Source organism: Nerophis lumbriciformis, linkage group LG13 (genome assembly GCF_033978685.3).
Source record: "Nerophis lumbriciformis linkage group LG13, RoL_Nlum_v2.1, whole genome shotgun sequence".
Classification (NCBI taxonomy): domain Eukaryota; kingdom Metazoa; phylum Chordata; class Actinopteri; order Syngnathiformes; family Syngnathidae; genus Nerophis; species Nerophis lumbriciformis.
The window spans coordinates 31,348,322-31,372,491 of NC_084560.2; the positions used below are offsets into that span (position 1 = coordinate 31,348,322).

Sequence of the window (24,170 nt, forward strand, 5' to 3'; positions counted from 1 at the left end):
TATGCGCTTTTACCCTCAAAGCAGCGTCAGGCCCACAGGCAATTTTTATTTTTTACAATCATTTTGTTCCACTAGTGGACATTTTTTAGCTTGTATCACGCTGATGTTTCACCATGTGATGCATCAAGAGAGAAGCGAGATGCATGAGTGCACGGAGTGTTTGTACAGCTGACTGACATCAGGTCCTCTTTGCTGTGCGTCATGTCACCATGGAAGTGTCTACAATGTCACAAGGGAGGAGTAAAACTCCTTTGAGCTCAATACTAGCAGACCAGAACAATGTCTGTGATAGTAGCGAACAATATCGGGAGAATATTTTTAGATCTCATCTAAAATACCAACCTCTTACGCGAGTAAAAATAGCTTTCTCATCGAGGTCATCCAGTTCCATCTAGATTTTATTGCTGCAGTGCCATTTTGCTCAGCTCTGAGGAGGGCTGGCTTAGCTTTAGCTCAGCCTTCAGGTGGTCTGCTAAAATTGGTGTTTCTTGCACAGTATGCTTTTGGCATTTCCTTGCTCATTTGCATCAAATGCAAATGCAGCTTCACACAGAGGAGTGCAAGTTGGTCTTCATCCACCTAAAACTGTCAGCAGAAGGTCACTGCGCGAACACTCGGGCGAAGTGAAATGACAGCACTGTGACTGAGAGGAAAGGGGAGGTGACGGCACGCCAATGGATTATGGTACGTGTCAGCTGTACGTCACGTTCGCACTAGCTGCCTGTTAATAGGGTATTGATATACTGTCGTTTCTAATTGGCAAAACTAATCAATGCTGTTTTGACTATCCTTTTTCCATGTCTAACACATGATGTATTATGTTTCACGCCTTGTTGTTAACAATTAGGCCTGGGCGCTATGGCCAAAAAATAGAACCTCAGATTTTTTTTCAATGAATACAAATGACAGCCATAATTCAAAGCAAATTTTTATTTTATTTGAGCAAAAACTAGTAGTTTGCAACATTCTGATTTGTGTAATGTTGTTATTTTTAGACCAGTTATATATTTTGGAATAATTTTCAAAGAACTCAATAAAGAGCTTCCTCTGGGAGGCAATACTTCCGTCTTGAACAAATTACTTCTGTTAACAAAAATGTAGCATTGCACATTGCATGCAAATAAATAATAATCTCCAACATTGAGATTAAAAAAGTGTAACCTTAAAACTGCTGTCTTGAATAAAATACTTCTGTAAATAAAAATGTAATATACTCGAAGTTCGATATAATGCGGTGCAATATAACGCAACATTCTATATAACGCGATTGAGCCATAGACCCCTTTTATTTTTTTACACCAGAGACAATCCCGTTGTCATATCGCGTATTTACAAACTTATACAGCAAATCTTTATGAAAGTGTCCAAAAAGAAGGAATTAAAAAAGCAAAATTAAATAAAAATAACAACATTTTAACCCAGTGATGTCCAAACCTACTGGTGTGCCTGCCCATTCTGTGCCGGGAATAACGCGATCAACATTTTATGGACCCCAACGACCACGTTATATCGAACTTTGAGTGTATTGTACATTGTATGCAAATAAATACTAAAATAAAACATTCAGACGACTATAGTTTTAGTAATTAGATAAACGCAGGCTTTTTATTGTCCTTGCGCCAGATCTTGGCACCGGTGTGCAGAGCGACTGCTTTAGTGATTGTTTTCCACTGTGCTTCTTTATCATCGTACATGGTACCTTCTGTAAATGATTGCACCACAGCAAGCTGCTTTTTAGCTGGAGTTTGTTTGTCGTTGTGGTCTTGCTCGCCTCGTAAAGACTTGCTTTTCTCGCACTCGGTTGGAGGCTTCGGTTTCAGATGCATTGGTTCCTTGTACCGCTTCCTTTTTTAAACAAACTTTACAATGTGTAGTCATTCGTTCCATGCCTGTTGCCGCAAACCTAAAATACAGAAAACCTCTCGCTCTTGTTTGCGTTAGCATTAGCTATGTTTTGCTAAGTTTGCGAATCTCCGCTAAGAAAATGAGGAGGAGGGTGGAAGCTACGGAAGCTCATGGGGGCAAAAAGTATGCTGGAGCAAGGAAAGAAAAAACAGATTTTCTATTTTTTAAACCTTCTGTAACAAAAAACTTGAATTTAGCGATAAAATTGTTATATCGCCCAGGCCTATTAACAATAATATGTAATGTATGCAAGAGTAAACCTTGGTTAATGCCCATTAACTGCACATGCAATGTTTTAACAACATTTTAACATTCCTAACTGTGTAAAAATAGGTTAATTGTGATATTATGATGGTGGTGTACATTCATGAGTTTGAACAACTGTGTAGCTTTAGCCACATTGTACTGAGCAGCCAGGGCAGGGGTGCATGTAGATCTTTTGTGGCTATTCCATTTCTAATACTATAATCATCAATGCATATTTGTCCTGTAGAAACGATATGAAATGTTCATACCACGGTTGTCATTATCACGATATTGTTAAATGTGCTCAAAAAGTACTTCTACACAGACTGAAATCTTTTAACCAAGTTGTAATTTTTTTTTAAATAACTCAAATAGACAGACAATATCCTTTCTTAGCAAAAGAAACAAATATTGTTCTGGCTTTTTAAGGGCCATATATCTATTTGTTTGAGTGTTTATCTTCCATTTTAATTGGTATTAGTTTTACATTTGTTATTGATTAAGATTGATAAAATTGTATTTATAAAGGCAAATTGAGTGTTCATTTGTTTTTATTTTCGATTTATAGGATATGACGCAAGTTCACTTTCCTGTTGTAGACACCTCCGTCGGTGTTGAAAAAGTTGGTAAAAAAACATGCCTTTGTCTGTGTCGTATTCTTTTAAGTATAGATGGATCACTGTGCTAAGACAGCACAGCCCATAGGTTCACTGCGCACAATTAAAAATATATTAGTTACTAAGACAGCAATGTGTCTATATTAGTTTTTATTGGGGTTTGTTGTTCTTTAAGGGGGAAATACGTTAATGTGTTACTGTTTTGTATTCCTGTTAGCATTTAAGCAAACTAATGAACGAGCTTGGGTCAGTCAGTGAGTAAATCAAAGTATGGTTATCAATCACGGGTTTTTAACCATTTTTATCTAAAAGGGTATAATTCTAACCATTGGGAGTTTTACTGCGGTTATTAATATTATCGTTTATCGTTACATTCCAAGAGGCACAGTGTACTTTACTTGGCAGAAGAAACACTAAAATTGTTCGGGCATTTTATAAGCCATATTATTGTCACTTGAGTTGTTTGTAAAGAGGAAAGACATTGTATTCATGTTAGCATTTGAACTAGCTTGCAATTAGCATGCTAGCTGCTCTCCAGGGAATTAGTTTTTTCAAAATGTGTTAATCAAACACGGTTTTACGATCATTCAAATTTGAAACGGTAATACTAACCATCTGGAGTTTAACCGCGGTTACGGTAATTGTTACATCCCTAGGTGGTATCACAGAAAAGCCCCAAGAAAAATCAAAACACACCTATAGAATTAGCGTAAATTCCGGACTATAAGCCACTACTTTTTTCCTGCGCTTTGAATCCTGCGGCCTATAAAATGGTGTGGCACCATCACTTGGACGAGTTCGCTCACAGTGCTGCATGTCCCATCTGTTTGGACGAGAGGTTTGGTTTTCTAGCCGTCCATAGCGTTACTACTTGTATGGATTCTTCATTAATCACCCCTCAAGCAACAATTGTAAATTTTAGAGTATAACTAAAATAATTCTTACTTACTAAACCGTCCCATGTGTGATATCTGTAGGAGTCTTTTCATGCATATTTGTATGAGCTATCGTAATGTAATGAAGCTTGCATTAGCTAATATACTGACGCGTTCACGAGTATTGTTGGTAGTATTAACTTACAATGGCATTCTTTTTGTATTGTTTCAATTTTGTAAATTTACTACAACGTCACTGTTGACTTATTGAGTCTGTTTAGCTGATTGGAGCTAATTGGTCCATGACGATGACTTCTGTTTTGTTTGATCGTCCATTTTACTGCCGTGTTACAGACATCGTTTGGAAAAAATTAAGTAAATAAACATTAACAAAATCTTTCTGTGTTAAATAACTTAGTACACAACGTATACTGTATATCTGCAGCTTACAGCCCCGTACGGCTAGTATATGGAAATATATATATTTTTCTCCTAAAATTTAGTGGGTGCGGCTTTTATACTGGTGCCCTCTATAGTCTGGAAAATACGGTAATGCTTAAGAAGTTTAACAAGATATGTTAAAGTCTAACAAGAGTAGGGGTGCAACGATTTGTCGACAAATATCGACAATAGAATTTGTTGACAATAGTCGTGACATTATCATTTGTCAGCGCGGCCACTGGCAACAACATCGCAGGTAAAAACATGTCAAGTGTGGGTTTATTTTACCCTAATCTTGGTAAAAACATGAATATCTTGCTCATTTTGCAAAGCGGACGTTGTTTTTTATGGCAGTACATCTGTGATACTGGAGTATTTAAAGCAAAGGCATGAGGTCGGACACCTGGAAGATGCAATCTGAACCCGGTAAGGTAGTTAGCTAGCTAGCAAGGTAACAAGTTAATAAGTGTGGGACGAAGTTGTGTGAAAAATAGATTTAACTTTAATTTTAGCCAAAGTAGATAGCTAAAATGTTCAGAATTAATTAGGTTTATTAGATTGCTAAATATGCCAGGACTTACTCAAAAATAAAAAAATACACATGTTTGCAACTTTTTAAACATGTCTTTACAAAATGCTTGTTTCTTTTTGAGAAAAATGGATGGTTTTGATGTTTTTAGTTTGTTTTCATTGCTGCTATTTTTACTGTTCTTTGTTTTCATAAAACAAATATACTTTGTTTTTGTCAGCACTAGGTGTACCTTCGCTTTTAAATGGACACACGTTTAATAGTTATTTAGGTTTTTGTCACAGCCTGATGAGCAGCACATATATAGTATAAATACATATTTCTGAATGAAGTTGTCATCCTTATTAGCATTTGCCTAAAAATATCTTATACTGAATTTAAAGGCAGATGAGTAAATTACAGCCACCGATTAGGTTTATGCTTCATAATCTGATTAGTCGACTAATCTTTCGCATAATCAATGACTAGTCAACTATCAAAAATGGCTCGACATGAGAGTTGCATAACATTTTAGACACATTTTTCCAGAAAATTCTAAATTGTACAACTTCAGTAGCATTCAGCTTTGGAGGACGCACTTTAAACATTAAAGTGTCCGCTTTTAAAGTCGTTCAGTTTTTGTGACAAATATGTTTGTTTACAGAACTGTTTTATTACTTATGCACAAGTGTTCAACTTTTAAATTGATTTCCTCTTAAATTATTGAGAAACATTATTGAAACTATGAGTGAAAGGTAAATGTTCTATTCTACTAACAGCTATTATATTTTCTTAGAAAAGGTCAATATTTAAACAATCACTGAGGGTGTGTGCGTGACTGCAACACTTCAAACACTCCCAGCAAGCTACAACTTCATTCCATCATTTGGAAATGTCCTTGACTTCTGCCTGCCATGGGTCGATCGAGCCACCTGTCTGCCTTTGTTCCACAAATAAGTGCACACTGTTGAGACACCCCGGAGTGGTGGATGGGCCTACCTGGCTCTACCGACCTTTTCTTTTTGCACTAATCCTGCAACAGGAGGTGCATACAGTACTCCATATACCTATGGATCTAAAATTAATAGTCATCCTAATAGGGCTCTATTTTGTTATAACAGCATTACAGTATGATGCCAACGTGCCAGTTCCGATTATAGCTGTTGGTTTATGTCAACAGGTGCAGCAGCACACACACATCACGAGTGTTGGGCCGCTAAAAATGCTGCCAGTTCCTGTGTTCTTTTTTAAAAGAACAATTTCAGAGAGCGGCGTATTCACAACATGATGCCTTGGCTCGGAATTTATCTGAGCGCTGCAATTATTTACACTCTGCTGATAAGGTCGCCACAGCCACAACCCTAGCCCCTCCCAAGTAGACCCACACGCTGGCCTCGCACAACGCTCAACCGCAGGAGTGGTTGTGCAATAAGGCTGCAACCAATATTAAAATTAGAGGTGAATGATATGCGATGGCTGTGGAGTGTTTCTCCAGACCAGCAAGCAGCTCAGGAGGACCGGAGCATATATCAACCAGATAGTAACTCACTGGGTTAGTGGCTTTCAGTACAACGCCAACCATCCAGTTACACGCTAAGTATCAACCAGCCAGTGACCAAAGTGAATGTCAACAAGCTACTAACAAAACTAGATGTCAACCTAGGGCTGGGCGATATATCGATATACTCGATATATCGCGGGTTCGTCTCTGTGCGATATAGAAAATGATTATATCGTGATATCGTGATATTGGAGTATACGTTGTCACGCAGTTGCTTTTAGCTGCGGGCATTACACTACAGGCATTTCTCACTCTTTCTAGTCTCCTTCTCACAGGGGCGTAAAACAAGCGCACCTTCTTACATACGTCACATACTGTCACGCGTGTAACGTCATACGCCCTCGCCCAGCAGAGAGGTAGCAGCATGCTAACGTTAGCTGAGGCAGGTGGTACAAGCGGAGCGGTGCGAGTGACAATACAAGAGAAGGTGCGAAACTGATCACAAATAGAGGAAGAACAATTAATGCCCCAAAAAACAGCACGAGGTCCATCATCTGGCGGTAGTTTGGCTTCAAGCGGGAAGATATTCAGCAGACAATAGTAATATGCAAAGTATGCAGCAGAAACGTTGCTACAAAAGGTAGCAGCCAACGTTCCCTCTAAGGTGCGCGCCTGCGCAATTGCGCACTGCTCAAGCGTCCTCTGCGCACAGCAAATATATGCCGCGCACCAAATCAAATCCCATCTGAATGCTAAACAAAATAAACACATTTATTCTGTGTAATTTTGCAATGCAACTCTGAGTGACAGTGGCAACAAGCGGCCCTAACGGTGTTCGTCAACACCGTTCAATTATTGTAACGTCTATCGAGATGCTTCGGAGACAGGAATTATATCGATCACTTTATTGAGCAAAACTGTTTATATTCGGCCATAACCACACCAAAAACATGAGTAAAAAACTTCTACCTCGAAAAACTAGTCATTTTCTGCCGTACAAACCAGGCCAAAAGCAACTTGTCATCTGTCACCAACACGCATACCACTAAGCCATTGGTGCGTTTATGGCCACACAAAAAGTCGGACAACTCAAACACCACACAAAGTTAGACTATGACTCCTCAGTCATACGTGTGCTTATTCTACTGTCATTTATTATTAATGTTAATTTGTTGATATTAATCATGGAATGCTGTTACTAGAAAAAGTTACAGGAATGCACACTTCATCCTATGCTTACATTTCATTGTGCAACATGAGGATGTTTAAGGGGAACTAAATGTGATCTCCGAAAGGGGTACAAATGGTTTCCAAAGCAGGTCCCCCACCCAGACATATTGTACAATACTAATCCATAGCTTATGAAAAACAAGATATTTTTTATTTTCATTACAAGTGGGCCAAATCACTAATATTACAAAATAATCTCATGAAAATGACTCCTCTCATTTGAGTGTTATTATAAAAGATTGGTTTGAGACAGGTGTGTTGCTGGTATTGCCACGTGTGATGTTGCTCACATGTGTTCCACTGAATGCTCAGGGAGTTTTTGTGTTTGCTCAGACACATGAACAATTAGAGGGAACATTGGTAGCAGCACTACTAATTTGTTCTTTCATTTAAAAAGTCACCCGCGAGAGAATGAAGAGTGCTTGAAACTCCGCACTGTGATGAGGTGGCGACTTGTCCAGGGTGTACCCCGCCTTCCGCCCGATTGTAGCTGAGATAGGCTCCAGCGCCCCCCGCGACCCCAAAAGGGAATAAGCGGTAGAAAATGGATGGATGGATGAAACTCCGCACGTTAACGTCTCCGGTCGGTGCCACACCCAAAAAAAGGCCGAAACAACCTGCACTGACAAATGAGCCTGACGTCTTCCATTTACAGATCAACACCATATGAAAAACATAGTCACAAACACAAGGAGATAACGTTTGCAGTAACTTATTACATAGCGGAGGACATGGCCCCATAAACATCATCTATGCAACATTTTGACCGGAGAACCACCATTACATGTTATGTAGACCACAAGGAAGTGTTTTCAATTTAGAAAAATAATAATAATATGACTCCTTTAATGCGCCCTATTATATGCATCAAGTGTTCGTTCATTCAAGGCTAAGGCAAAATATCGAGATATATACCGTATATCGCGATATGGTCTAAGAATATCGAGCTATTAATAAAAGCCAATATTGCCCAGCCCTATGTCAACCTGCTGGTAATCAAGTTGAATGTGTACCATGTTTGGACCAAATGTATTTTTAAACAGCTATTTACTAAGCTTTTAATCAAGCTGGATGTCAGTTGGTTCGTTGTCAACCAATCACCTAGTTGCCAGGCTAAATAACTATGCATTACTGAACAGAGTAAAAAACAACCAGGTAGTTACTATATGATGGATGTGTATGCTTTAAAAAAAGCTAAATGTAAGATGGTAAGTTATTAATCAACTATCTGGTTACAGTTACTGACCAGAATGAATGTCAACTAGCAAATGTAGCCATCATAATGTCAAATAGCTATTCAGCTACCTGGATGTGGAACCACTTTTTTCAGCAAGATTGAGATTTATCATCTAGTTCTTATGCCGAACCAGCTCCTAGCCAAGGTTAAACATCAACCAGTTGGTAACTGAGTTAGGTCTACCTGGTTTTGAGCAACCTGAATTGTAACTGGTTAGTCACTGGTCTAAAATGTATTGCATATACTTGAATATATGAACGTCAACTTGCTATCAATCCAGCAGCCTGTCAAACAGGTAAGTTATCAAGCTGGATGTATCTAAAATTTTAAAGAAAGATGGATGTTTACCATCTAGTTACCAGGCTGAAACTGCTAATGATCATTGTGGAGTTTGTATAGCAACTAACCAAACTCAATGTCAGCCAGCTAGGATGGTTACCAGGTTTTAAGAAAACTAATGCCAGGCTATCAACTGGTTAGTTATGAGTCTGTCTATTCTCAATCCAGTTAACAGGCTGAATATCTACGAGCTGTTCACCAGAGTGACTGTCATCTTACAAGTTGAGCAAGCTGGATATTAACGGTTTAGTGATCAGTCTAGAAGTCCACAAAAGCTAGTTACCAGGTTGAAAATGAACAGCGAGTGACCAGCATTAATGTCAACCAGAGAGGTACCTACCTGTACGCATTGCTACCAGATTTTGTGCAGCGCAAATGTTCACCTTCTAGTAACCACGCTAAATCTTTACCAGGTAGCGACCAGAGTGGATGTCAACTAGCCACTAACCAACTTGGTATTTTACCTGTTACACATATACCACTTTTTGAGCAAACTGGAAATTAACTGTTTAGTTATCAGTCTAGAAGTCCATAAAGGCTAGTTACCAGGTTGAAAATAAACCAGACAGTGACTAATATGAATGCCAACTGGCTATAACCATGCAGAATGTCAAGCAGAGTTACTGAGCTGTAAGTATGTCTACCAGCTTTTGAGCAGCACTTCCATATGGCATCTATTGACATATTTGAGTTTGAACTATACGCTACTCTGTATTAGAGATGACAACAGCGGTAGATGCATGTCCATGTACGAGCCAGTCTATCCCACAACAGGATAGCTAAAAAAGGCGTATTCGCGCAAAGCACTTTGGGTACATTTCTACAATATATGGACAGGGCTCGGATTTAACCACGGCAAGTGCGACCACCCTTGTCATTTGCCGTAATGCCCTGAAAAAATGACCAGCACTTACAGGAAGAACATGCCGTGACCACCCTTGACTTTTTACTTGTTTATGGATTAGAGATGTAACGGGAAACGATATAATGATAAACCACGGTAAAATTCCGGACGGTTAGTAATATTATTTAATTCTTTAATTCTCGAAAAACCGTCATTTATTAATGCATTCTAAGCGACATTGCTCACAGGCAGCCGTGCCTCCAAAGATGGCGCATACACACCAGCGCTGTTTGCAACGGCGGAAAACAACACACGGACTGTCTTAAGATGTTGCCCTCCTAGTAAACGGACAACATCTGAAGTCTGGACGTATTTTGGGTTTGGTAAAGCATGCTGAAGGAAAAATAATTGAGGACAGTCAGCCCATCACCAGAAAATGCCGGAAAAAAGTCCCCACGAAGGGAGGTAACACTTCAACATGTTGAGCCAACTCCGGAAGCAGAAGTCACAACTCCACGTCGAGTGCAAGATACGTATGTCTACTTGTAGCTGAATGCATGATGGAAAGTCTTTGAAAATGAACTTGTCATCATTGGTCTGTCAAACGTTACACGTATGTGTTACATAAAGTTACTTGTTATTGGGCGCTATTGGTGAGCGCGAGGAGTGTGTGCACACAAGATATACTGCAGCAGAGCAAAATGGACTTCTGTTGATGTGTTTTGTGGTGTTAATGACCGCTGCTACTTTACGTTACCGTTAAAATTTAGTGTTAAAAACAAATCCTAGCAGAAACACTGCAACGTGTTTTGTTTTTTCAAGAGTAACATTAGGGGTTTGTGAGTCACTGTGTGTGTGTCAGTCAGATGATTATAATAATAATTAGCATCTAATAAACATAATAATACATTTTCTTTTCCCTTATTTACAGAGTGGGCGTGCAGCGGGAAAGTTGGATGCCATAGTTACAGTACATCATCATATACCACTCTCACACATACAATACCTGATGTCTTCAAGAAGCAGCTGCTTATGCTCATTCGTCAAAAATGGCAAAAGACCTCACTGCAGCGCTGTCATATTTCATTGCCAAACTTTCAAATAGTTGAGAGGGGTTCTCTGATATGTGTAAGACTAGATCTCTCATATATCAACACTCTTGTTGTATACTAGGACAAAATGTGCAGTTACATCTTATGGCCATCATGTGCCATCTTTCACATTTTTACATGTATTTTTATTTATTTATGTTATTTAGTTTCTGCCATATTACTCTGTTAATAATGCTTATGTTGCTTTCATATGCACATTTAATTTCTACTTGGGGTACATGTAAGTTATCTACAATAATGTTTCTTCAACAAAGTATATCATTTTGAATGTGTTATTTGTTTTTTTAAATAAAACCAGACAAAATAAAACATAATAATGATAACTGTGATAATTTTTGGCACAATAACTGTGATAAGAAATGTTCATACTGTGACATCCCTATAACGGACAATTGTAACGTAATTGTTTCGTCGAATAAATTGATAAAAACACCCCGACATGACTTTTCTCACATTTTCAACTGTTTAAGACATCGCATGATTAACGTTAATTGGTAAAAACAATATGGGCGCAGCCATTTTGGAAGCGTGTGTCAAAGGTTAACCAACAAAGAGAACAGCCGAGTTGTTCAGAGATTTTCCGAGAGATACACTGGTTGCATCAGGGTCTGGAAGGACGTCAGGGGTTCGGTGAATTTAGGTCAGGCAGCTCTCAAAATGCCGAGTAAGGAACAAATCAAAAAAAGAAAACACAAACAATTAAAGGCTGTTGGGGGAAAAGCTACACAACTTTTTGTGGTAGGTTGATTTCATAGTTTAAATCAGGTCTGGGCAATAATTTTGACTCGGGGGGCCAAATTTAGAGAAAAAAATTTGTCTGGGGGCCGGTATGTCTATTTTTTAGGAACACTGATACAAAACCTCACAATAATGTCTGATTGATTGCTAAAAACAATATGACAGACCGCATTAAAAACGGAATGCAATTTAAAAATGTTTTACTGAATGAGACACCCAGAATATACATGAAAATAAAGACTTACAATATTAATGATGAAAGATAAAACACTGAATATTGACAACATATGAACGTCACACCCCCTCTCGATCTACATATTTTACAATCAAGCAAAACCAAACAAAAATGCAACAAACACAGCGAAATATGAACGCGAAGGGTAAAAAATAAACCCACCTGCAATCTGATATATGCGATATATCACTAAGCTTTAGAACTTTGTTGTAAACATTTCATTTCGCGTCTGTCCCTGACACCCGCATTTCAGGCTGGCCGCTCTGGAAACACTCTGTGGAAACGTTCCCCACCCACACTGCTTGGTGCCTCGTCTGAGCTGCTGTGACTTAGATGACCATAGTATATAAAAAAAGTATATCATGCAAAAGCGCAGATTCCAACCATTGAAATACTTTGTATAGTTCGAGACTTACGGTCATTTGAAAACATCACTGCACATCATAATGGCGACTACAGTTTCCATCTTAAAGATCTAAAAAAATTATTTGGGAATGTCCGGTGGGCCAGATTGAAAATCTTAACGGGCCGCAAGTGGCCCCCGGGCCTTAATTTTGCCCAGTTCTGGTTTAAATGGAGTGTTAAATTTGTCGATTGTTTGCCCTCGAAACTCAGCAGTTCCAGACCTGTCAACGTTGTTTATGTGCTGTATTGTGAATGTTTATTTTGATTCGTGGCTGTCAACGACCACATTTATTTACTTTTTTGTAAACGTTGAACATAAGGCGCTGATGTAAACAAAAATGGAATGAAAATTGCATGCTGTTTTATATGTTCATTTATACACAACTTTACTAATGTTTACTACAAGTTAGGTCATACACTATAACTATATGATACAGTCTATTTCAATGTATTGACATTTGATTATTTGTTTGCCTTGGTGCCCTAAAATATGAGCCCTCCTTTAAGGCAACACTTGCCTTGACCTTAAAAAGTTAAAATTCGAGCCCTTTATGGATAATCCGCTGAAGTCACATACTCACAGGTCAAAAAACGTCACAGGACAGGGCAAATTCCAAACGGCAGTGTGTATGGCTAGTATCTAGTTACTAGGCTGAATCAAACAGGTGTTTAGTTTGCTCTTTAGTTTGAGCAAGGTGGATGTTAAAGGGCAACTGTAGTTTTTGGGGAATTTTGCCAATCATTCACAATCCCTATGCAAGACAGGAGCATATGCCTTTCTTTTTTATGCATTCAAAGTCGTAAAGTACGGCAATATGAGGTGGCTAACAATGCCGCTAATGGGAGTACACTATTGCGACTATAAAACCCTCTGAAAAAACATCCAAAAACAATAGTCCATTTACATCTTGTGACCTTAATATTAACCAACTATTAGCGATATTGTTATTATAAGCGCTAACGCAGAAGAACTACTTTTAGTGGCGCCGTGATCACTAAGTGCTAACTAGCTACTGCAGCTACTGTATTGAGACACTAAGCTGCTGAATTGCATCTGAGCTAGTGAAAGTTAATTCTAGATGATAAATCATGCCTCTCACCTGTATAGTAGATGGTTGTGGACATAAAACTAGAAGTTGGTCAACTTTGACATCCAACTTTGACCCGGAAATGGCGAAAAAGACACTAATTTGCGGCACCCTTTTTTTCAAAACCTGTGTGAAGACTGATACATTCTTCATCAAAACGGGAAGATATGAAAATCCCATCAGTTGGCATTACAGTGCGAATAGTGATCGTTTTATTTTGTTCACAGTTTGAATATCTTGTTCAGCACTTAACAATATTGCTGCACGAGGCTTGTAAAGCTGGATCTGTTTAGCACACAGCTTCTAAAACATGTTGCTCATCCTTTGTATATTCAGGCTAAAAAATAAATAAATAAATGGGTTATAGCGCTTTTCTACCTTCAAGGTATTCAAAGCGCTTTGACAGTATTTCCACATTCACCCATTCACACACACATTCACGCACTGATGGCGGGAGCTGCCATGCAAGGCGCTAACCAGCAGCCATCAGGAGCAAGGGGTGAAGTGTCTTGCCCAAGGACACAACGGACATGACTAGGATGGTAGAAGGTGGGGATTGAACCCCAGTAACCAGCAACCCTCCGATTGCTGGCACGGCCACTCTACCAACTTCGCCACGCCGTCCCCATAAATATAAGGTTCTGCATCGTCATCAGTCCCCAAGTAGTCTTTGTTGTGTTGTATGCTTAAAATGTGCAAAATATGTACATATTACATGTTATTATGAATGTGCCATGAATTGATTAACGTAGACCCCGACTTAAACAAGTTGAAAAACTTATTTGAGTGTTACCATTTAGAGGTCAATTGTACGGAATATGTGCAATCTACTAATACAAGTTTCAATCAATCAATCAAGTGCCTGTTACTACATTAATACTACAAAATAGAGCAACTCCCATTGTTTAGCTGGCTTTTGCTAGCGTTTATTTACGATTTAGAATGCATAAAACAAAAATATGTGTCTCGTCTTGTGAATGATAGGCAAAATTCCCCAAAAATAAGTGCAGTTCTCCTTTAGCCATCAAATTACCAGGCCACATCTTCACCAGCTAGTGAGCAGAGAGAATGTCAACTAGATAGATAGGGTGCGCCAGCTTGTAACTGATATTTGAGCAAACTAGATACTAACCAGCTAGTCAATGAGGTAAATACTGAACCATGGCGGCTAGTTAGAAATGTGGACATGCAGCATACTAGCTTTGGAGCGAGGAGAATGTTTACCATCTATGCTAGCTGGCTGTCAAGCAGGTAGTTGGCAGGATGAGGTAGAAGTTGGAGAAGAACTATTTTATCTAGTTACCAGGTTCTTCTAGTTGACAAGATGCATGTTTATCGAGGCCTCCTTTATCTTCTGCTGAGTGAAAGCGTTAAAAAAAACATTGTTGTAGCGAGCCTACCTTTGCCATTCTGCCAGGCTGTGTACCAAGACAAGCTGAGGAAGGACGTGAAGAAGATAATCGCAGTGGCCACAGTTCCATTTCTGAGCCTCATCTCATTTCAGCGAAGCCTCGCTTGTGTCGCGGCGGGTCCTCCGTTGCCTTCGAGACGTGCGGAGGCTCGGCCAGGCGGGGCGTCGATGGCTCTGAAGGCTCCCCCGCCCCGAATGTGTGCCCCCCACTTCGGACTCGGGCGCAAGAGCGTCGCGGCTGGCTCCTCCCGAACCCTCGTCTGCGTTACGAGTCAACGATCTTCGAAGGGGGGGTACTTTGTTTACATGGCGGGCTAAGAGTGTTAGCTGCCGGGGAGATGCATTTCTTCCATGGAGTCTCCGATGGTCTACGAGTCAAATGCAGGAAGCATTGCAGCTGTGCGCGCGCGCGGGAGTGTCTAAGAGTGTGTGTGTGTGTTCTTGTATTTCTACCCTTCTTGAGACATCAACAAGGAAAAGTACCTTCCATACGAGGACCGGTGAACAAGTTAGTTGGTCCCAATAAGGAAAACCATTGCATCTAATGGAGAATGAATCATTCTCACCCCTGGTGGTGACATCCATCAATATGAGGGTGGTCCCAAAAAGGAGGGATTTTTCAAATTGGCTGTGTCGGTTTTAAAAGTGCTCTCCCTCTGGTCAACATATGAAATAACAAGTGTGGGTAAAGTTTAAGTTTAAAGTACCAATGATAGTCACACACACACTAGGTGTGGTGAAATGTGTCCTCTGCATTTGACCCATCCCCTTGTTCACCCCCTGGGAGGTGAGGGGAGCAGTGGGCAGCAGCGGTGCCGCGCCCGTGAATCATTTTTGGTGATTTAACCCCCAATTCCAACCCTTGATGCTGAGTCCTAAGCACGGAGGTAATGGGTCCCATTTTTATGACATTGAAATGCACCCCCTGGGGCCAAAATTAATTTAAAAAATGAAAAAAAAGATGTACTGTGTATAGAGACATATTGTGATAACGAAGTAAATAATGAAGATTAAAAACCAATCACCCAGCAAAAATTCAAAACATTTTTTTTTTTTACTAAAAGCAGTCTTTTTCTCACGTGTCGACTTTTTTCCTCTTAAAATTGGGAACAATTTCTCATATTCTGTAATATTGCAATATTTTCTCGTGAAATTATTAATTTTTATGTAAAATTATTACTTTATGTAAAAGTATTACTTTTTATTGCAAAATGGTGACGTTTGTCATAAAATTATGACTTTTATCACAATATTGCCAATGTTTTTGTTGTTCTTGTAAAACAGTGACATTTTTTGAGTAAAATTATGACTTGTGTCATAATTTTGCCAAGTAAAATTCCGATTATTAATTCAATATTGCCAAAATGTTAAAGTTTTCTTATAAAATTGTGACTTTTGTTGAGTAAATTTCCAAACTTTATCATTATATTGCACAAATGTTCAGTTTTACTTGTAAAATTTTGACTTGCGTTGAGTAAAATTACGACTTTTATTATAATACTGCCAAAATTCTAAGTTTTTCTTGTGAAATTGGGACCTTTTTCTTGTGAAATTCCAACTCATTTTTCACAACAAACTTTTTTATATTTGCATAGTATGTATATATTATTAATGTTGTAAATACAAATCTTTATATATCTAGAAAGGGTGGTCCTAAAGAGGTAGGCATTTTTCGGAGGTCTCAATAAGGGAACACATACAGGAAAGTGTGTGTGTGTGTGTGCGTGTGTGTGTGTGTGTGTGTGTGTGTGTGTGTGTGGCGGGCGGCTGATGGCGAAACCCTTTCGCGATAGGCTGCTGGCTCTCCAACGTTCTCTTTGCGCGGCTACGCCTCAAAATCACGTCAACGTCGCTACCAAGAGCAACAGATGAGTAAAAAACAAAAGCTGCCATTGAGTTACGCACCCTTTCCCCTTCACAATATATTTAGTGCTTGACTCTTATTAGCTAGCTCACTAGCCGCCAAGCTAACATTAAGAAAGATGCTAATTGTAACCAAAAAGAATAAAGGCACCCCGTCCGCTGTAAAAATAAAATTAAAAAAAATACATAAAAACAGTCACAACTATCGCACGTTGCCAGACTACCTAATTGTCAACGTTCACAGCTTAATATTACGTAAAAGACCGAAAGTAGAGCATTTTACCCCAAAACTTAACTGTATGGCTTTTCCGCTGTAACTTTTGTGCATACGCAAGTTTCCGCTAGCATTTTTCAAAATAAAATACCGTCACAGCCACATTTACGACAACAACAAACATTATTTTGCCTAGTAAACGTGTTGTTTCGAGGTTCAAATTTGATTCTAAACCCGAAATGCATCTACAACAACTTGACTGAAATTTAGCTTTAAAGCTAGACGAGCGAGAATGCATCACCGGAAGTATCTATGTATAGCCGAGCGCATCGTTTCCCTGCTGTGAAGTGACGAACTCGTAAACATTGTAAAATCTACATCGCCATCTAGCGGAATTTTTATGTAGTACACAACTTACCTCCAAACGTAACAACCACTATTACCAGATTTTTATTTGACATATTAATCTTCTTTTAATAATGTGTTCAAATATTAGTTTTGCTATCAAAAATGATGTTTGATGACTTATTTGGCTCATTGATTGTGGTCATCTTAAAATCCTCTACCATTTACCATGAATTTATTAACGTGGACCCTGACTAACAAGTTGAAAAACTTATTCGGGTGTTACCATTTAGTGGTCAATTGTACGAAATATGTACTGTACTGTGCAATCTACTAACAAAAGTGTCAATCAATTAATCAAACTCTTCTGCTGTCTGCTTGCTAACAACCTTGGGGACACTTTTTTCCAGCCGGTCGTCTCCAGGTCACTGGTGATGTGAGTGATAGGAAGAAAAGCCCTGACTTGCTTACTTGTTTGTTTTCATGTACAAATCGGCAAGATTTCAATAATTTTCTGTTGAGTATGAATGCTGTCTTATTAATACATTTCTTTACTACTTTTTGAATTGAAACAATCTGTGTGGACTTTCACTTAAAATAACGGAAACTAATTCAATAAAACTTTCGCTGGCCTATTAAGTACGTTCAAAAACATTCTTTATTCAAGTAAGACAATTATTTAAGGCAGACTTACAATCTCAGTACATTACATTATACACTTTCTGGCAGTACTGTTCTGTGTTTGAACCTCCAATGTCCAGAGTCTACCCAGCCTCTCGACCAAAGTCAGCTGGGATAATCTCCAGCCCACAATAATGAGGACCAGCACTGGAGAAAATAAATGATGATGGATGCACTTTCTACACAAGGTGTGATATCCGATAACGTTCTATCCAGTTTTAAATCTGCAATAAATTAAAACCACATTCTCTTGGAATTCACAAGAGACATCTGTGATATTTTTAGGCCGACTGATGCGATGATGCAGAGGTAGTCGTATCCTCAGAAAGGCAAAGCTTTGAAGTATTCCTCCAGCGGAACGAGCACTGTGCCTCCGGTCCAGTCCTGCAGCCAGACTTGGATCAGCTCCAGCTTCATAAAGAACCACTTGTGTCCCTCGGGCCACTTTGCCATCACGGGATGCCTGTGAAACGAAAAAACAGTTTAAGACACGGCAAATGTGCCAAGTGTTGTTTTGATTCGCGGCCAGGGAATATTCCCTCGCCTACCTGGAGAACATTGCCTCCTTGGCAAAGTCGAGCTCCTCCGGGGCTACTTCTGCCATCTTGCCTGTCAGCGTGAGTCGGGCACACCTGGGATCTTCTGGATCGTACACCATTTGTCTTGAAGGGAAATGGCGCGAGTGGAGGACAAACAAAATAGGTCATTAAATAGGATCCAAAAAGTTAACAATTCCATGTGCATTTTTTAAATACACTTGCCTGCAAAAATCCCCCTCAGCCTCTGAGAATGTGATGGAAGCAAAGGGGTTGACTTTCAGGTCTTCCACGGTGTTATCCATGGGGGTCACATAGAAGTAGATGACTCCAGTACTGTTGTCCACTGGACCATCACTGATGGAGAAAATGTTCCCAAAAGGAACACCTTTAATCTGAACACACAAATCATTTTAAACATATCACGTTTTGTGTCAAAGTGGGGAAATGTTTTTTAATAAGAAAGTATAGTATACCGTATTTTCTGGACCATAAGCCGATACTTTTTCCCCATGCTTTGAACCCTTCGGCTTATAAAACAGTGCGTCTTATTTATGGATTTTTCTTCGCTAACGGCCATAATGTTTTCTATTCAATAAATAGTTTTCATTAAACGCCGAAAGATATATTGAAAGAGTGGGTTATTGTTTGTGCTAGACCGCCATCTAGTGGACAAGTTCGCTCACCACTTAATTTCTTAAACCGAAGTATTCGTCCATAGCGTTTCCGCTCAGTAGGACTCTTCATTCATCATCTCAAGCAATGTTTGAAAGGTTTACAATATAACTACAACAATTCATACTTAATAAGCTGTCCCGTGTGTGATGTCTGTAGGAGTGTTTCCATGCATATTTTTACGTGCTGTCGCAAAGTAATCAAACTAGCATAGTTAGCATTAGCAAATATGCTAAAACGTTTACGGGTGTCTGTGTTAGTATTATCAACCTACAATGGCGACCCTTTTGTATTATTTCAATTTTGTAAATTTACCAAAACATCACCATGGAGTTATTGAGTCTGTTTAGCTGATTGGAGAGCTAGCTACCGCAGCTAGTGGGTTCATGACAATGACTTCTGTTTTGTTTGGAAACAATTAAAGGTATGTAAATAAACATTCACAAATATTTCGTGCCGGTATATATATGTGGCTTTTAGTCCGGTGTGGCTAATATATGTAAACATATTATTTAATCCAGAGGGCAGTTGGTTTGGGATGGTTTATGTTTTAAAATTGGTATTTTGCACACAAAAAATAATTATTGAACTTGAATTTATTTCCAATGAACTCATTTTAGTACATAACATACATTAAATTAAATTAAAGTTGATCAAAAAAGTACAAAAAATGTTTCACATAAATAAAAAACTGTGGAACATTTTTCTAATCGGGAGATGAGGGGCTCCAAATACATTTCTGCTTAGGGCCCTGGCTCTAGCCTTCTCGTCTGATACAATGGCCTAATCCACGCTAGCGCACATGTGCAAACTTGTTTCCGGAAGATAGACCAACACAAACCTGTTGGCGCAATTGTGAAAGGTTTGACTCAAGATGAAGCAAAGTGGAATGAAGAAAATAGGAGAAGGCGAAAAATAGCAACAACAGTTTTAATATTAAAGAGGATCTATTATGCAAAACTAACTTTTCTTACCTATTGGTACCTGCTTTTATGTATTTGGATCTGCATAAGTCCCGAAAATGTGAAATCAAACTATGGAGGCATGGCAGAGATTTTTTATAAAACAATCGCCCGAATGCAGCTGAGATAGGCTCCAGCACCCCCCGTGACCCCAGAAGGGACAAGCGGTAGAAAATGGATAGATGGAATCTTGCCTTCATTCATACTTCTGCCAAACAAGCCGTTTGGAATATACTCAACCTGTGATGTTTTTCACACCAATGATTTAGTGAATTATCCATATACGGTAGAGATTTGCAAAAGTGATTTGCGCGAGTCCGCCACTGTACTCCACACTGTAGTCAATAAGCTCCTTCTTTTTCCTCCATCCTGGCTCATACGTGCACATGCATCCTCGGCTCTTGCCATTTCTAATACAAAGTAGTTCTTACTTATCTCTGTCAGTAGACACGCTATGAAAGCGCTAAAAACTACAACATGGATGACGGGTAGAAGACGCAGTCAGAGTTGAGCCACGTAAATAAGACGGCCTACAAATCGGCACATCCTGAAGAAACAGTCAGAAAGCGGCTTGAAGAAAGTCTATAAAACATAATCTATGCAACATTTTGACCAAAAAAACACCATTATATGTTATGTAGACCACAAGAAAGTGTTTTAAATGTAGAAAAAAATCATATTATGAACTCTCTAAACTACCAAAATGGGACAACCTTTTTCTTAGTGACACCAAATGTATGTAATCAAAAAATCAAGAGCTATTGTCAGTACAAAATGCACGTGGAACATGACAGGTTTTTTTAAATCACAGATATGAGAGTATTAAACCAATCTAAATGGTAAACTATTGTAACAGAGCCCCTTTTTAAATTCAACAGCCTATTATTCAAGAGAATCGTACCAATTATCTAGTACCATCTATCTGTTTGTGTTGCAGATTGAGCACAGGAAGTGAACAAACAAATGTTTGAGCGATTGCTATGAAACGTAAAAGGGATCAGATTTTATAACCTCTGCTTCTTCCTACTCATTTTTAATAAAGTTGTAATGAGAAACTGGAAATACGTGATGTACCGAATTGGTAATCATAACACGGCCACCGCAAAGGCCTCTCATTTTCCCACCAGTCACACACATCCAAACTTTGAAATATGGCTTACACGTTTGTAAATTTTGATGCATGTTCTTGTCAATTGCAGTAAAAGTGTACTCCCTTCACAGCTGGCATGGTAGTTTCTAACAAAGTGCTTAATGACCATGTTGTTTTTGTTATGTGGAAGGCCCCAATGACTTTAGGCCCTCAAATGACTAAACGCACCTGATTATATAGGAAATAGTTTCCCATACAGCAGTGTTTTTCAACCACTGTGCCGCGGCACGCTAGTGTACCGTGAGACACTGTCTGGTGTGCCGTGGGATATGATGTCATTTCACCTAATTGGGTTAAAAATATTTTTTGCAAACCAGTAATTATAATCCGCCAATAATGTGCCGTTGTTGAAGTGAAGTGAATTGTGAATTATATTTATACAGCGCTTTTCTCTAGCGACTCAAAGCGCTTTACATAGTGAAACCCAATATCGAAGTTACATTTAAACCAGTGTGGGTGGCACTTGGAGCAGGTGGGTAAAGTGTCTTGCCCAAGGACACAACAGCAGTGACTAGGATGGCGGAAGCGGGAATCGAACCTGGAACCCTCAAGTTGATGGCACGGCCACTCTACCAACTGAGCTATGCCGCCCCACAGTTGAGTGTCTGTGCTGTCTAGAGCTCGGCAGAGTAACCGTGTAATACTCTTCCATATCAGTAGGTGGCAGCAGGTAGCTAATTGCTTTGTAGATGTCAGGGACATGGTTTGCCGTGATCACAATATACAGACGACATCGTGCAGGTAAAAAGGTATCTAATGCTTAAACCAAAAATAAACAAAAGGCGAGTGCTGCTAAGAAAAGGCATTGAAGCTTAGAGATGGCTATGCAAAACGAAGCTAAAACTGAATGCTGGACGACAGCAAAGACTTACAGTCATACTTGCCAACCTTGAGACCTTTAAATTCGGGAGTTGGGTGGGGGTGTATATATTTTCAAGTATTTCTTATATATATATATATATATATATATATATATATATATATATATATATATATATATATATATATATATATATATATATATATAAATAAATAATCCGTTCATTAATGAGTATATCCGTTCGCCCACCGTGTTCAATGGAGAAGTCTGATCTACAAAATGTGCAGGCAGCATCCCCTTCCCCTTCGAGCTGTCCTGGATGAACTGAAATTATTTTTTCCAATAATTTTGGAACTTGCAAGCGTACTTCTTCTTCTTACTCGTCGTCGCCATGTCTCTTCTTCGTTCTTCTGCTGCTCGGTTATGTTTTTGGACATTGCTACTTGCTGTAGTTTTGAAGCAAAGCATGATGGGAATCCGTGTGTCAGTGTATTAACGTGCCGGCTGGAATAAACACACGCTGAGAAATAGCTCCGTGCCTGCCTACTTTATGGGTTATAGATAAACTTATGGATAACGGAGACATATATAATAGTCTCCTTTTCAGGTGAGAGAGGACGCTAAAGGCAGTGCCTTTAAGGCACGCCCCCAATATTGTTGTCCGGGTGGAAATCGGGAGTAATTCGGGAGAATGGTTGCCCCGGGAGATTTTCAGGAGGGACACTGAAATTCGGGAGTCTCCCGGGAAAATCGGGAGGGTTGGCAAGTATGCTTACAGTGTGTGGAGCAGATGGCGTCCACAAAGTACATCCGTACATGACAATCAACAACAAAATAGGAGCGCAAGACAAGAACTAAAACACAGGAAAACACCATAAACTCCAAATAAGTCACGGCGTGATGTGACAGGTCGTGACAATATACCTACTTTGAGACAAGAGCTATAGTGATGCATGGCTGGTTATGGTTTGAATTCATATCCAACAATTGCGAGAACAACTTTTTATTGTCAATATCGGCTGCTGAGTTTCATTTTTTTATGTTTTCTGCTGGTGCTGTGCCTCAGGATTTATTCAATGAAAAAAAAGTGCCTTGGCTCAAAAAAGGTTGAAAAACACTGCTTTAGATAAACTGTATAAATCATGTACTCGAATTCTTGTTTGTAGTGATGTGATATAGAGCAGGTTACACATAAGCAGGTAAAGGTGAACCATTCCCACCTTGTCTTGGGTAGAAATGGTGGCGAGGTAGCCCCAGTCGCTGCTATGCGCGATGTACCGAGCCGTCCTGGCCGTCTCCTGGTGCGGAGGAGGGCCCTTTCCGCCCGCTGCCTTCTCATTCTTCTCCCGCCTGTAGGAGAAGAGGCGGGAGCGCCGCTGCGCCGCGCTGGACTCACCTCCAGGCTCCATTCGCTCCCCGGGACTCTCCACGCTGCCGTCCCGGAGGACGTTGGCTGACGGATACGCCTGCTTCCATAGACCGCCACCATCCACTAGCAAGGCCGGGGCGACCTCCTCCGACAGGTCGGCGTCCTCCACCACATCGTTGGCGGAGACCACCCAGGAGACCGAGCTCCTCAGAGTGTAGCCCCGACACAAGGTCAGGATGTTGGCCAAGACCGGCAAGATGAAGTAGGAAGTGGACTTCATGAGTTCTAGCAATGGCCGCCGTCGCTCTTCTGTTTACATGAGCATGTTTTTGTCACGTGGGATAAGTCTGGACGCGAGGTCCAATCGCTATCGTTCCCTGAATCAGTGGGCGGGTCTTTAACTGCAATGTTGACCAATCACCGATAAGAAAAGTTAGTTTAGTCTTTATTTGAAGGCACAACGCACAGAAACATTAAACTCAAAGACAGATATGTTCTGAACCAGAATGTAGCTAAATAGCTCATTTCCATCTGCTGTCCTTGGCTACCTAAACTAAAGGGATGCAAAAATCGATCATCTTTGTATCCCTTTAATTTTTTTGCCGATATTGTCCAACTCTTAATTAACGATACCGATATCAACCGATACCGATATATACAGTCGTGGAATTAACACATTATTATGCCTAATTTGGACAACCAGGTATGGTGAAGATGAGGTCCTTTTTTTTTAAAATAATAAAATAAAATAAGATAAATAAATAAAGATCAGCGACATTGTGTCCAAACATGTTCTAAAACAGGCCTGGGCAATTATTTTGAC

General features: G+C 39.6%; 2 protein-coding genes across 2 annotated transcripts in view; both read right to left on the reverse strand.

Annotated features, from left to right (window-relative positions):
- The window catches only part of mgat4a (alpha-1,3-mannosyl-glycoprotein 4-beta-N-acetylglucosaminyltransferase A), a 68,385-nt gene extending 52,362 nt beyond the window's left edge, over positions 1–16,023 (reverse strand). Inside the window, exon 1 of the mRNA XM_061971261.2 lies at positions 14,722–16,023. Within this exon, the coding sequence (XP_061827245.2) occupies positions 14,722–14,815 (94 nt within the window). The 5' untranslated portion in view covers positions 14,816–16,023. The remainder of the gene's footprint in view (positions 1–14,721) is intronic.
- A 1,771-nt stretch (positions 16,024–17,794) lies between these two features.
- creg2 (cellular repressor of E1A-stimulated genes 2) lies at positions 17,795–23,672 on the reverse strand. Its single transcript, XM_061970564.2, has 4 exons — positions 23,199–23,672; positions 18,597–18,766; positions 18,384–18,497; positions 17,795–18,298 (listed from the first exon to the last, which is right to left on the reverse strand). The coding sequence occupies exons 1-4, from the start codon at positions 23,625–23,627 to the stop codon at positions 18,157–18,159; spliced, it is 855 nt and encodes a 284-aa protein (XP_061826548.1). The 5' UTR covers positions 23,628–23,672; the 3' UTR covers positions 17,795–18,156.
- Between the last annotated feature and the right edge of the window lie 498 nt (positions 23,673–24,170).